General features: G+C 48.9%; 1 protein-coding gene across 1 annotated transcript; it reads right to left on the reverse strand.

Annotated features, from left to right (window-relative positions):
* Positions 1-3,595: 3,595 nt before the first annotated feature.
* LOC107314270 (ras-related and estrogen-regulated growth inhibitor-like) lies at positions 3,596-9,055 on the reverse strand. The gene is made up of 4 exons (XM_015863348.2): positions 8,891-9,055; positions 5,752-5,808; positions 5,468-5,541; positions 3,596-4,934 (listed from the first exon to the last, which is right to left on the reverse strand). The coding sequence occupies exons 1-4, from the start codon at positions 8,985-8,987 to the stop codon at positions 4,449-4,451; spliced, it is 714 nt and encodes a 237-aa protein (XP_015718834.1). The 5' UTR covers positions 8,988-9,055; the 3' UTR covers positions 3,596-4,448.
* Positions 9,056-15,032: the final 5,977 nt, after the last annotated feature.

A 15,032-nucleotide genomic window follows, 5' to 3' on the forward strand; every position in this document is an offset into this window, starting at 1 on the left:
CAAGGGAGGATTAGAGGAATTGTGCACAAGCAGACCCAGGGGATGCTGCTAACACAGCGGTGGCAACACACAGCAGCTGCATCCCAGCACAATGCTGGTGCTTGAAGTTTATTTTTAAAAGCCTTTCTTAAAAAGCAGCTTTCCTTCCTCCCCACCCAGCCTAAACTTGGGAACCCACAACCCCAAGCAGTCTGCCCTCAGTTGGCTTGATCTAAACCCTCTCCCCCCTCTCCCATCAGTGTCCTTGGGGTAGAAGTGATGGTTTGGGGAAGTTTCCCCATCCATCCCAGGCTGTGGATGCCCCATCCCTGGCCATGCCCAAGGCCAGGTTGGATGGGATCATAGGCAGCATGATCTGGTGGGTGGCAACCAGCCCACAGCAGGAGGGGTGGCACTGGGTTGTCTTCAAGATCCCTTCCAATCTAAGCAATTCTATGATCCTATCCCAAACTTCACACTTCAGATCCCGCAGGCAGCTCAAAGTCTCAGCTCAATGTTTTCCTTTCTTAGCCCATCCCAAGCATTTCTCTTCCATTGCCAAGAAAAATCACTTATTCTTGACTGCTTCCATGGGGGGAAAAAAAAACATTTTGGGGTAATTCACCCGGTTTCTAGCCAGCCAGCCCACCATCCTGCATGGTTTAACACAGATCTGAAAAGGGGGGACTGGCAATGGGCTGAGCACATGAAGCCATGCCCTGATAATCCCATTTCTTCCCACCAAATCTGCAGATTTGAAGACACCAAAATGTTACAAAACCACCCATTTTCTCTTTTCCTTTGGGGATTTCCCATGGCTCTGGTTGACAGGGATTTGCAAACCCTTGGGGCATGAAGGGAACACAGCTCCCATGGCTGCTGATGCCCATAGATTACATACAGCTACAAAAACCCTATTGTTATGCTTCAGGCTGGAAAAACAAGAGAGCATGGGGAGCTGTGGGGCTCTGCCCACAGGGCCCAGGACCAGCCCTTAGCATCAATATTTTCTTACAGCCCCAAAGCACCAAGTGATGAGAGCCACAACTTCCCAGCAACACTCCCAGTCCACACTAGCAATGCTGGGCTATTCTTTTCATTGTTTTTCTTTGAATATATATAGAGAGAGGAGCTGGGGCTTGCCAAGAACAAAAGAAGGATAGGAGCAGCAGAGCATCTCCAGGACTTGGCTTCTCTCCCTTATGTTCACTAAGGCACCCTTTGCTTTTCTTCCACTTGCAGTTCCCAGACTTTCCTTGCAGTGACAGCAAAAGCCTTCATCTGCACTCAGCATCTCCATGCCTTACAGAGGGCGCAGCTGGAGAAAGTTAGCAGAGTTGACAAACAGTTTGAAGAGATCTAAGGAGTGAAGGAAACAGAGAGTGATATGGCTCATCTGGTGGCTGAAAACCCCAAACCTCAGCCCCACATTTTCCCCCTGGAGAGCAGTCCTGAGTTTCCCTCAGCTCCCCAGCAACACAGCAGCTATTTATAATGGCAATAAACCAAGCAGCAAGACCCACATGGAGGATGTGGGCATATAAATAGCAGCAGCATTTGGAAACAACTGCTCTGGACTATTGTCTCACTTTTATTTTTAATGTATTTATTTTAACCCCTTTGCATTTCTTTTTGCACTGGATAGAAACCATCCCTTTGTGGCACCACAGGAAAGAATGCAGCTTCTCCACCATGGGACCCCCTGTAGAAATCAGCTTTCTCATACCCATGTAAGCACAGCTTCATCTTTCTGATCACAGCTCCTCACACGAGGAGCTCAAGCAGAGCAGCAGGTACCGTAAGGTCTTGGGTTAGGGATGCAGAAACCCACCTCACTCAACCCAAGTGTAATGTTGGGTAATTAAGACATCCAAATGGTTGCATCTCCCATCAGGCTGGAAGGACTGACGGGCCCCAGGTGCAGCATAGCCCTCCAGACACCCACTTGTCCCAAGAAGGCTGACATTTTCCAGCAGAACAGGAAAGTATGGGAGCACTTGCCCAGAGCATTGACATAGGACAACCCAGCTCCATTCATCCCTGTTTTCCCCCTTGTGTTATTAAACAGCCCTAAAGTCTGCCATTAATGTGACTTGAAGCCTTCCTCCCTGAGCCTCCAAAGCCTGCAGAACATGCTCCAAGGAAAGCAGAGACCTTCCTCTCATTACCCAAGCTTCTGCAAAGGGATTTAGGATCTATAGGGCTGCCCTACTGAAACCTTCCCAAGGACATCTTCAACCATGGAAAGGACCACCCCGAGGGCCACCCTCCCAACACTGCACCCAAGAGGGTAAACTCCACCTCCCTCAAGGCTTCCAGCAATTAGCCCTAACAAGCTCTCCGAGTATAGTTGAATAAATGAGGTTTCTTGCTAATTATAGCAGTCTAAACAGTCTCCTGTCCTTCACAAGGGGGCTGACTTGAAACCAGTGAGCACATGAAGGCTTTGGCCAAACACTCTGCTTGGGATCCTGGTGACAAAGTGATGCGCTGGGGTCAGCTCAGGACAGTGATCCCTGCTGTGCCCCTCTCCCAGGGGAAGCACATACATTCCAGTTCCTGCTTTCCACAAGCTGTCACTCTCCTGTTCCTCATTTTGAGTAATTCATACTGAATAATGAGGACTTCTGCTGTGCCTGGCTTTGCGTGTTGGCACAGAGCAAGACTCAAGCATGTGCTCAGCATCCTGGTTGGGTCTGGGTGCAGACCCCATTGCATGGAGTCAATCCCAGTTCTTGCTTCCCCATAGTCAGCATTCCCCAAGGCTTTAAGCCCCAAATTTTGCTCTCAAAGTTGGTAGTTGCCTGGCCACAAACAGCTCCCAGAGGTGTTTCCCACTGTTGCTGCTTTGGAGATAATTCAGATGTTGAGAAGGAGCAATCCTAAACTGTTTTTGTTTCAGACCCTCTCATCTTCACCCCATGGGATGGATGTATGGCAGAAGCACGGAGGAAGGCAGGGCTGGGTTAAACCATAGATGAACCACCGCTCTTGGTTAGGCATCAGTAACCCCAGGAAGCATCTTTGGGGCTATAAGGGATCAAGGGGCATCCACGTGGGCAGGAAGGAGATGGAGAACAAGCTGTATCCTCAGGCTGTGTGTACAGTGACAGTAATGAAAAGATGGTAGTAAATACCCAAGAGGTTATTTACAGGAAAAACTCACCCATACGGAATCCTTTGGTCTGCTGGGAAACACTGAGGCACTCCCCACCAAGGAGCAACCTCCAAGAGAGGCTGCCTTAGTGGTGGTCAGCACCTAAATGAGGTCTAGAGGAGGTGGAGTCATCCACCCCTTCTGGGAGCACAGCTAAATTACTCTCACCTGTGCTCCCACAGCTGCCCCAACACTCACCTCAGCTGATTAATCAGAGGTTCAGGCTGTGATTACCAATTCCCCATACAATGTGCATCTCTGCCAGCTTCTTCCTTTTTGCACCATCACAGGGGGAGCACACACAAAGGGGTGGAAGCAACAGGAGACATCAAGCCCCAGTGTAAAGGTTTATTCCCCACCCATGCTCTCCCTAAAAGTGACATACCTGTTTTAGCATGGGACAACAATCTCTTCCTCACTCCCATGGGGACATCCAGGCAAGAGAGCATCACACACAGGCACTAGCTCAGCTTTTATTGGCACAGGGCACACGGTTGTTTCTCAGAAGACATACAAGTGGCATGTCACATGTCTTCCTAAAGAACTCACCTTGGGTGGCAAAGCAGAGCCAAGACACACACTGAGCTGAGCTCCAGGGCATGCGTCAGGAACTACACTCTCCCCGAGGATGGAGCAGTATGACCTTAGCCTAAGGCTGCAGGACACAGAAGTGATGCCATCCAATTTGCTTCCCCTTAAAGGCTAGCAGCCCCAGAGATGTCAAACAAGGGGCAGCCTCACCAAACAGCCCTTTACCCAGGCTTATATTTACGGTGATGTTACGGGAGAGAGAGTGCAAAGGAGCTTCAGATGTTAAAAAAAATGGCTTCTGAGAAAAGCAGACTTTTTATTCTTACTGTAAACAGATCTCTGCTTTAAAACATGCCCTTGCTGCCAGCCCAGGAGCATGAGAAGGGACAGGGACAGACCCAGTGAGCTCTCTGTGGGAAGCAGAAATCCCATGGGGAGTTGTGGGTGCTGGGTCTGATCCCCAGTGCAGCCCACTGGGACCCACAAGCATTGACACAACACATCTGAAGTCAATAGGAGCAACCTTTGTTGCTGACTTTAACAAGCAGGAGGAGGAGGAGGACGGGTGGGACAGAGGAAGAGCATCCTTCCTGCAGACCCAGAGCCTGTTTGTAGCAACCAAGCCTTCAGAGGCTTCTGAACACCAATGCAACACTTAACATTCCCCTCCTGCTCTACATGCTGCTCTTCAACCCCAAAAAAGCAGCTCCTCACTACATAACAGGTGCCTCAGCAGCAGGAGGACCCATCCCTCGGTCCTGTTCCTCTGTACCAGGGAAGCTCACTCGGGAATGTAGTCCCTAAAGGAGTTAAAGCTGAGACTCCGGCCTGCTGAGTTCAAGGTAGAGCTGGCTTGCATCTTGGGAATCTTCTCCATCACTTTCGACACAGTCCTCCTCTTGAAGGAGCCTGGGGAGAAATGCCCCTGTCTCATGAGCTCTTGGTAGAGGGTACTGAACACTGTCACGGTCTCCTCGTAGCTGTCCCGAGTGGAAATCTCATAGAAAGGAAGCTTCAAAGCTTTGGAGAGGTTTTCACCATCTTGAGTGGACACCATCCTGTCAAACTGCAAGTCCTTCTTGTTGGCCACGATGACCACAGGCGGCTGCTCGCTCCCACCGCTCCTCTTAGGGCTGGAATGGATGTGGTTGATGAGGAAACACAACCGCATCACCTCATCGAAGCTGCACCTGTCTGTCACCGAGTAGACCACCGCAAAGCCATCACCCCATTTGATCTTCTCCTCTATCTGCAGGGAGTCTTCCTCCTGGTGCGGCAGAGATGTTGCCGTTAGTATGAGAAGCTCCAACATCTAAATGCACACGCTGTAACCCACAAAACCTCTCACGGGGACCCATCATCATTATTCCTGAGGGTTTTTTGGCCTGGGCTCTCATTGACCTGTAAGCAAGTCCAGGAGAGGAGTCTGCTGGGCTGTGAAAAGTGATGGATGAAGAATGCAATAGAACCAGAGAGCCATAGAATCATAAATTCACCAAGGTTGGAAAAGATCTCCAAACTCATTCAGTCCAACCATCCACCTGCTATCAATTTTTCCCCATTAAACCACATCCCTTAGTACCACATCTAAATGTTTCTTGAACATCGTAGAACTGTAGGTACGGAAAGGCAGAGCTAGTGTAATTCTCTGGCAATCCAGTGGATTAAGTCTCCAAAACATTATTTTTTTTCTGAGATAAACAGCTCAACTGGTATTTCAGCCATAACAGATTAAAGCTAATGGAAGAGCAGGGATGGCCAAGTTCAATCATCCCAGACCAGCCAACTGTGTGAGCTTACCTGTCCTGCTGTATCCAGGATCTCAAAGTGCACCATCTCTCCGTCAATGACAGCCATGTGTCTGTAAATCATTTCTGGAGGAAGACCGACAGAGAAACACAGCAGTGAGAATTCCCATGATTGCTTTCTTTCTAGTGTGTGGCTAAACAAGCCTAGCTCCCTCAAGCTTTCATCATAAGAGCTGTTGGCTCTGACTGCTGCTGGTCTGCTTGAGGTGAAACAAGGGAATATGGTGAGTTTGGGAGTGGAGAAGCATTAGCAGCAAGGAAACGGACTTTGCTTACCTAGTGTTGGGTCATAGTCTCCAATGAACCTTCTGGTGATGAATCTGACAGTCAGTGCTGTCAAGAAAAAAAAAAAGGAAACAAAATAAAACAGCAATAAACTTAGTTATAATCATCGGAACAAAATATAGAGAAATATTGGTTGATGGAGGCAGGAGGGTTAGAGCAAAGACAGGTCCCTGTGGGAGGCAGAAGGTAATATTACAGCAGCCACAATGCAAACCCAGCCCTATGAAGATCAGGTTTTGGGAAGTGCCTTCCAGCACTGCATCAGCTGCCTTGGCAATGCTTCACATTCCAGTATTCCCCTGAATTAGTCTGATACCTAATTAACCCAAGCACTGGGAACATGGATTTTGCTCTTGCAATCACTCACATCAAGGACCAAAGCTCAATGGGATGCTATGGGTAGAAAGTAGGGTCTTACACAGCTCTGCACACCAAACACCTCCACCACCCCAAAGCCGCCTGCTTGTTCAGCTGTATAAATGCCTTTCATCTCAGTGAAACTCGGCAGAACAGGGATGGAAAGCAGTAACAGACCCCTGGGACTCTGCTAACTCAATCTCTCGCCTTGCCAGGAGCCTCTCTGCTGTCAGAAACGTCTCTTCAGAGCGTGTGGATGGGAAGTGAATCTTGCTTGGTGGCTGGGAACAGAGAGCAAGCCAGGCATCGTAAACCCATAACACCCAGCTCCTTGTACATGTAGTTCATGGTCAGGGTTGATAAATTGCTTTTTCTGGCCCTGAATCCTGCAGAGATTTATGCACGTGCTTAGTTTTATGGTGGGTGAACATGAACTCAACGCGTAGGCAAGCTGTAGGGCCAGGCTCTCCCTCTATATCACCTCTGCTGATGCTATGACTGCCTGGATGGGTCTCATGAATCTCAGTCCTGTTTGTTTAACCTGACCCAGGCACATCGCAGGGAGGAATAAAAGCCATTGGCAGCAAATGTGACAAAATTCACCCAAACTCCCAAGTCGGAGCATTGCGGGGCACAGCAAAGTGGGAGGGATGCATGGAGAAATCTTAAGCAAGGTCTTCCATACAGCAGCAGTGTGCTGCAGCAAAACAAGCCCTGCAGAGGCAGTGTGAGCAATTAAACCTCTCTTATCCAATTACCAGCTCTCCCTGCAAGACAGGGAGATGCGAAGCCCAAATTACACTTGAATGGCTGGCCAAGGTCTGCTGATGCTGGAGGGCTATCCAAAAACAGCATGGGCTCACCCTCACCCTTGTCACCTCTCCCCATCCAGGCAGCTTGGATGGGGCAGAGCTCAGACATGATCCATGTGTCCCCAGCTGCAGGTGGACAAAGCAAACCAGTCACCGTTGTCTTTTGCAGGCAGCATCTTTGAAAATACACTGTTGGTGTATTTACTGGTGTGGGCAGAGAAGCGGTTCGGAGGTTGAAGGAGCAGGGCTGATGTGAGTGACGCTTTAACACTTCAAGGAGGTTATGATGGTAATGATTATGGACAGGAGGGAGAGGTGGTGAGAGAGGCAATGGGAGCGGAAAGTGAAATCGGTGGAAAATGAGTGGGAACGGAGGGCAGGGAAAAGAAAAAGCCCCAGGAGAGACAGAACGAGGAGGCTGCATACGAGACATCAGCACAGCAGGTGGAGAAAACAGAGCAAGGACAGCAAAGGGAGAATGAAACACATCAACCCCAGAACATGGCATTAAACTCTCCTAAAGGAAAGACGTCAATGTGAAGCTTGCAGCAAGCAGAACTGACGTGCTCCGATACTCAGGTGACATTTGCTTTCCGAGGTGATAACCAAGGATCCCACAAGAGATGTGCAGCAGCATCTTTCAGGTGGGATCCAAACAGACAGGGAAAACTGGGGCACAGCAGTCCTGATTTCTAGGAAGCACCATGACATTATGTTCAGCAGCCACCCAGTGCTGGAGAGTGTGGTGTTGGACAGGCAGAGGAGCCAATTAAGTGAATTAAAAATTGGCTCGGGTGCAGGAGCTGCCTGTTAAGATGAAGGCAGCAAGGCACAAGCACATCCAAGCAGCCATATAAGGCATTATTTTTCCCCCCATCTTGAACATAAATGACCTCAGAGAGGGCTCTCTTTTGAGAACCCCGGTGCAGATAAGGTTAATTTGGACTCTATCAATGATTAAGGGGATGTTGTGATGCATGACCAAGCTGTGCTGCAGGTCACCTCCACAGCCCCGTGCAGCCATGTGCTGAGCATTTGTCCTGCTGCACAGCACACGAGCTTTACAGCATCAATCCATCTTCAGTTGGCACTCTGTAAGCAGAGCTCCCCTCTGAAGTTTACACTGGGATCAGCAGCAGAAGGCAGCAGGGCTGCACTTCCAGCCTCCCATGGCTGATTTATGCTGGTTTTAATCTTGGAGCTACCGATGGAGTTCAACCATAGACCTGTACTCAAACTCAGAGGGTTGGGACACAAGGATGGAAAGGCCTGAGCTGCTGCAACACGTTCCCATGAGGCCAGAACTTAAAGTTGCTCAAATCTGCTCTGGACAGCAGAGCATTGCTCCCAGTTGGGCTCATCCAGGTGAATGCAGCAGAGGTGGGAGAGAAAACGGTGCTTTTACTTCCCCACAGAGACCACCAGGCCTGGGGGACAGTCCTTCTTTATGCATTTCACCTCAATATTCCCTTTGATTTCTGGAGCTGCAAGTTCCTGATCTCTAAGCAAGATCTCGGCGTTACTCCCTTCAGGGCAAGAGGGGGGGAAATTGTGATGTGTTTTTTGATAACACGAAGGAAGCAAGAGGCCAGTTGGTTACTGTATATGGAAACGCAGCTCGGACAGCCCCGACAGCTGGCAGCAAGCCCGGTGGAGGTGCCACCGCCGCACAGTTATAGAGGTTGTGCCTTGGTAGAGTGGAAAACGTCACCCTGCCCCCAAGGACACGACAGCCCCAATGTCATCCCTAGAGCTGGTTGGGACGGCTGTGCTCCTGAGTGCTGCAAAGAGAACTGCCAGCCCTGGATGGGCGAAGGGCTGCCCCAAATCCTCGCAATGGGGGAGCGGTGGAGCAAAGCGCAGGGAGGAAGGAAAACCAAACCCACGCTGCACTGCTGGAAGAACTCACTCCCCATCCCGCCCCAGTCCTTCCAGGGGATCCATCCCTCCCCTGGTCCTACCTGTCTTGCCCACGGCGCCTTGCCCCAGCACGACGAGCCGCAGGGTTCGGGCCGGGCTCAGGCTGATGGAGCGCCGCAGGGGCCGCGGGAAGCTCATGCCGGGGCCGGGGCTCCGTGCCTCGGATCTCCGCGCTCCGTCCCTCGCAGTACCGCTCTCAGCAGCTCGGAGCTCCGAGCTCCGCCCCAGGGGCCGGGCAGGGCTGGGTGCGGGCGGGCTGGGGGATGCTCACCTCCACTTCCTCCTCCTCCTCTTCGCCCCCCACTTAACGATCAGCTCCCGTTTGCTGGGCTTGTAGGGAAGCAGGAGGGAAAAACCCCGCAGCATCTCGGCCACCTTCAGCAAACTCCAGGTCGCCGCTTGCAAGGGCGGCACAGATTGCAGCAACGCTAAAACTCCAGAACAGACACGAGAAAGGGTGCAGAGCAGTCAAACGTCCACCCTAAGGCTCCAGCCTCCCTTCCAAAGGCTTTCATCATCCCTCACGTGAGCCTTGCCTGATAAACTCCTCTGCAGTGGAACCCAGGTCACCTGCACTGCCTTACCCAGCACTCAAAGTAACCCAAAATTCGATGTTTACAGCCCATAATGAGTGGTGGAGCTAAACAGCTCTAGTGCATGCACAGAACTCAAGAGTTGTGTTCTGACCTTGAACACAGAGAAGGGTTTCCTACATCAGCCCATGCCCCTCCAGCACTACTCTGGAGCTCACATGAACCACATTTGCAGCTTGATTCCATCTGGAGCCCAGAAGACATCAGCAAGAGCTCCAAACCTCAGATTTCAGGACAAAAACCCAGCTGGAGAGGGGGGGTGTCATGTCATGAAGAAGTTTCCCTTGTGTCCCTCTCCTATTTTTAGTCCAGTTTCCTAAGGAAATGAGACGTCTGCAGTCAAATCCTGTCTTGCTTTGGCCCTGTTTATAGTACATTGCCTGATCTCAGCCAAAGCTGACAGTGTTTGTGCATCCTGGGTAAATTCAGTGTATGTTTTTCTGTGCATGCATCCCATGTGCACCCAGGAACCACCTCGCGCATAGCAGGTGCTTAGAACTCATCCCTGCTTCTAGCGGGAGACATCAGCTTATCCACTTCTTGCTGGGCTTAATCTGAGCTGTAGTGCTGCTATGTGTGATGTGAGCTGGGCCTCAGTCTTTGCTTCCCCAGCAAGAACTTACCTGCATCTGGGGATATTGGAAAGCCATGACAATACATGGGCCCATGTTTGCTGGAGACCTTTGAAATGGATCACAACAGGAACATAGCATTAACACTTGCAATCACTGAACCAAGCACCTGTGGCAGAGCCAGATGAAGGTATGTGGGGGTGGATATTGCTTTCTGCTGACATATTTGTGGCCAGGCTTCTCCATACTTGCAGGTTATTTATTTGTTTTTAAGATGCTGAGTTTGCAACTGGGAAAGAAGCCAGATTCACTCATGAAATCACGTCCCTGCAAAGCAAAATCCAGCACAAGCAAAATATTGTCCTAAAGCAGACATAGAATGAAATCACCTCATGCCCCATAGCACAGTCCAAATGAAATCCCTGCCTCATCATTGGCTATTTTGAGAAGAGGGGGAAAAAAAAGACTGAACTTTGCTGGCTTGGAAAGTAGCAGTGTGTTTGTTTTTGTTTAGGATGGGAAGATAAAAAGGGAGCCAGCCCCCTTTCTGCTGTGTGAAATGATTTCAAGGTATAGAAGACTAGAAGATCCATGCTGAAAGCAATGATGCTGACTTCAGAGCCAGCACCTTTCTATAACTAACAAAGTTGCTGTAAAGTTTCACTCCCAATAGTGGTTAGGTCATCTCCTAAGCACCCACCCAAAGGGCTCAATCCCCATGTCTCCAGCTCACATCTTACCTGTAATTGTCTCTCATTAATGACTGTACAAACATTACTCCCTCAGAGACAGCAAGAACTCAGCAAGCCTTGCTACTAGCATGCCTCCAGAGAGTTAACATTGCATGGAGCCACCAGGGAATGCTCTCCAAGAATAAAACAAAAGCAATGCTGTCAATAAACATATTTTTAGTTGCTAAAGCAAAGACAGCATGCAATTAAAAGTGCTTTCAGACTTCAGGGAGCTCTGAGCCTGCTCCTTTCTCAGCAGTGTTGCAAGCTCCTACTGGAATCGAAACCTGACTTTGCTTCAGCTGTGCAAACTTTGTATTACCAGTCAGGCAGAGACGCTGCAAAACAAGGACACGGATCCCAATTGCTTCTCCCACGTTCTATAAATAGGGAGAGAGGAAATAGATGAAAGGCACCTAGCCCCCCATGCTCGCTCACATCCAGGCTGATTTCTCCACAATGGCTTTGCATTGGCCTGGACCTGGTGGCGAAGCATCTCTTAATAGAAAGGGCTATTGCTTTGGTCACAAAAGAAGAAAGAAAACATCTAGAGCAAGAGAAATCAAACCAACACGGCTTCCCTGTGCTACATTCTGTCTGTTGCTGATTTCTAACCATTGAGGCGTACTGCGATGTGCAGCCAAAATGTGTCCGGATCATGCTAAGCAAATAAATCTGTCTGCACACGTAAGTTCAAAGATGCCTTTGCAAAGCAGACAGGAGAAGAAAAGAAGGAAAAAAACACCAACGGGGCATATTAACAGCATTTCCCTTCCACACTGAAGGCCTGAATGAGATACCCTAAGAACTTTTTAAGCTGCTTTGCCACTTGGTCAGGATGAATGCCTGCAGCCTTTGCAATGGTACAGGCTGCTGAATGTTAAGCAGGCCCATACTGTAACTAAGACATTAAGTCCCTTGGGTCCCAAAGACAGAGTTCAGGGCACTTCTGTTTCTCTGCAGAAGCTGCTGTCAGAAAGAAAGGCTGCTGCCGCTCCCCACGTCCATTGCACTTCATTATGCTACACACATAATGGATCCTCACAACAGGAAGGCTTCATGCTGCGAGGAACGTCTCTGCTGGTGGAGCTTATTTTAGAGCACGGAATGACTTGCCAAGGCATGGAAGAGGAACCCCATCACGTAGGTAATTGAAAGCTCATCCAGACGGAGCTCTGAGACATGCTGCAGAAAGCCATCCTGTAGGATGGCCAGCACGGGCTGTTTCCGCTTCAGTCCTAGTGAGAATCCAATTCTTCATAGAATCATAGAATTCTTTATGTTGGAAGGGACCCTTAAAGATCATCTAGTCCTGCTCCCCTGCAATGACCAGGGAATATGAGCTGCTGTGGCCATCACATCCCATTGGAGAGGAAGAAGAGCACCTGCCATTTAAATCATGGAAACCTTGTTCCAAAACTCTTGAAAGCATCCATCTGAAAGGAGAAAAAAAGAAAATGAAATAGAGTGCCACCGTCCACTGCTCTTAAAAGGGTGAGAGATGAGGCAAGGGCTGGGGCTGACATTCAGCCAGGCCATAGCTCATTGATCCTTGAGCACAAGTACATAGCACTCACTGCCCTGGCTCACGCTCAATTAGTGCTTGGCTAAACACTACTCCTAGCTCCTTTGAAAAGGTAACAAGGGAACAAGGGGTGCCCAGCAGGGGTTGTACATTTCAGCTGGGATCCAGTAACACCCAGACATTTAAACCCCAAAGAAAAGAGAACATGAGAGCAGCATGAGGCTGAAGCAGAACTGGCAGAGAAGCAATGGCACTGGTAAGAAAACAAGGCTTCCTTACAGTGGTAAAATGTCAGCGTTGCAAAGCCTGTTGTCCTTCTGCTGGGGTATGAAACGGAGTCCTGTTGGCATTCTTCGAAAGCACAAGAGGGAAAGCAGAACAGCCGGCAGCTTTGTGGCCAGTGGGCAGGGAGCAGGCGCTGGAATTCAGCTCTGACTCAGAGCAGGCAGATGCCCTCCGCACTCTGGGCAGTGAATTCTTATTTACACAAAGTCAAACAGCACCAAGGGGAGACTAAAGGAGGCGGGGGGGGGGCAAACTCAGCAGCTTTGCTTTAGAGAGGTTGGATGGCAGGAAGTTGGGTCTGGATCTCATCTAAGCCACGCAGATGCTTAATTGTTGGAGACTGGGCAAAGCAGCTCTCAAATTCCACCCTGATCTGATGTGCCGTCCAAAAAGATGTTTTGTCCTAGCAGATAAATTTCCACGATGAATCAGTGCTGCCTGTTTTGTTGAGGAATTCCTGCCCTTGCTCAAACTGTTACTGTGGCAAAGCACATGAAGAAGCAAAGAAGAATATCTCCTCAAGTGACCACCCGCAACACATGAAGTCATCAAGGAGAATTGCAGCTTCACTCCATAGAAGACCCACAGATTTCTGCTTTCATTTGGCACCTAAGGAGCTTTAACTTCTTTTCCCAAAGGTTTTTGTTTTGTTTTGTTTTTTGGAAGGGACACTGGATCCAAAACATTGGATTTTCCTTTTGAATAAACCCTCAGCTCTTTCCTTCCAGCCCTGTTTCTTAGCCCTGACACTCACAGACCTTAAGGAACACATGGGAATTGTGACGTTCCCAGTCAAATTGCTTTAGCTGGCAATGCTGCTTCCGCTGTGGGCCCTGAACAGCCTGTAACTGGAATGCAGCCCCTGCTTAGCCTGTGGTAGCACTCTCTTCATGCCAGCCCGCTGGCACCACATATTGCAATTAACTGCTACTGAGAGGATCTGTGGCCCCAGTGAGAAACTAAAGCTGCCTTTGGGAGAAGAGGAAGAGGTAGCAGTGCCAGGAGGAGACAGTTCTCAAAGGAGAGGTCACCCCCACTACTTCCATCTGCAAGAGCTTGGAAAGGAAGTTGCAAGATGAAATGATCAAGGCAGGTAACCATAGAATAGAATACTGTGAGTTGAAAGGAACACATAAGGAACATTGAGTCCAACTCCCAGCTCCGCATAGGACTGCCCAGAAATCAGACTGTATGACTGAGATGCTCATACTTATGTTCAACCAGCATTTCCTCCATGCAGAGCAGTGGGCAGCCTTAATTTGAGGAAGGAACCATAGCAAAGGCGCATAAGGACATACAGATGTGGTCCTTCTTCTTGACTCATTAGAAGCAAGGAATTCCCTACAGAAGTGGCAAGGTGAACAGAGCCCATTTGTTGAAAGTAGAAGCCCATTTCTCAAGGTAGCTGAAGGGAAACTGACAGCTACCCCAAGAGCCTACTGAAAGCTGCAGGAAGCCCTTCCTACTTGTCATCACTACCCAGAGACGCACGCAAACCTTTGCTGAATATGGTCTTGCACGTGCTGCTCAGCGATACTACTTGATTTGCAGACAAAGTGAATAAAGAAAAATACCAAGACCAGAGATAAAAACAAAACTGCTTATGGAATAGGTATGAAATCACTCCTAAGTTACTGGCATCTGTTATTTCAATGCTATGATACGCACACAATTTATTGCTATGCAACAGTTTGGTTCACCTTCAAGAGGATAATTTCCCAGCTGTATCTCCTGTTGTTAATGTAAAAATCCTTCGTAAACATCTTACCATGATCTGGGAGTAGATTTGGGATCCTGCAGTACCTTCTCCCCCTGTTTTGCTGTGTGTCACACAAAGCACCACAGGATATTCCCAGGAGCCACACAGTGCCAAGGTTATATTAACAGATCAACAAGAGCTTGGTAAGGAGAGGAGCAAACAAAAATAAACAGACAAATAGCACTTAACACTATTAAAAACATCTTGCCTATCTGCAATCCATGGAGAACTCTGAGTGTTTCCAGAAAAGAAACAAGGTCACTCAAACATGCAATCCTCTCTGCTAGCCTTAAGTGCACCCACAGTTCTAGGGTAGAGAAACTTGCAAGGACATGAGTAAGTAAGGCGAGTAGTGGGCTCTTTACATCAATCAATTGGACACTTAGGTCCAGCCCTCCTGCTCAGAACCTCATCTGAGGGACTGGGGAGTTGATGGGTCTCTTCTTCTCCAGCCAGTGAAATCCCAGTTATTTTTAATCAGATGAGACACAGATAAACAAAAGCTCTAAGAGAAGTGTGCAGCCAAAGGTAGACACAGTTGGCATGAAACAGCTTGTCAGCTAGCAACACAGCTGGGCTTGTTTAAGGCTCTGAATAAGTCAACACCATCAATGCTGAAATAACAGTTAACCAAAAAAATATTTCATTTTGCTTTTTAAAAAGAAATTACATATAGATTTCCACTTATATATTTCCACAATAGCAACAAGTCCAGAAC

Source organism: Coturnix japonica, chromosome 5, assembly GCF_054131305.1.
Source record: "Coturnix japonica strain WE chromosome 5, WE-NBRP24, whole genome shotgun sequence".
NCBI lineage: Eukaryota > Metazoa > Chordata > Aves > Galliformes > Phasianidae > Coturnix > Coturnix japonica.

Bases quoted from the DNA above. Each gene is read 5' to 3' on its own strand.
- LOC107314270 (XM_015863348.2), bottom strand. From the start codon at position 8,987: ATGAGCTTCCCGCGGCCCCTGCGGCGCTCCATCAGCCTGAGCCCGGCC. The intron at 5,809-8,890 runs GTAGGACCAGGG...TTTTCTTGACAG, and splicing joins AGGCGCCGTGGGCAAGACAG to CACTGACTGTCAGATTCATC. The intron at 5,542-5,751 runs GTAAGCAAAGTC...GTCTTCCTCCAG, and splicing joins AGACTATGACCCAACACTAG to AAATGATTTACAGACACATG.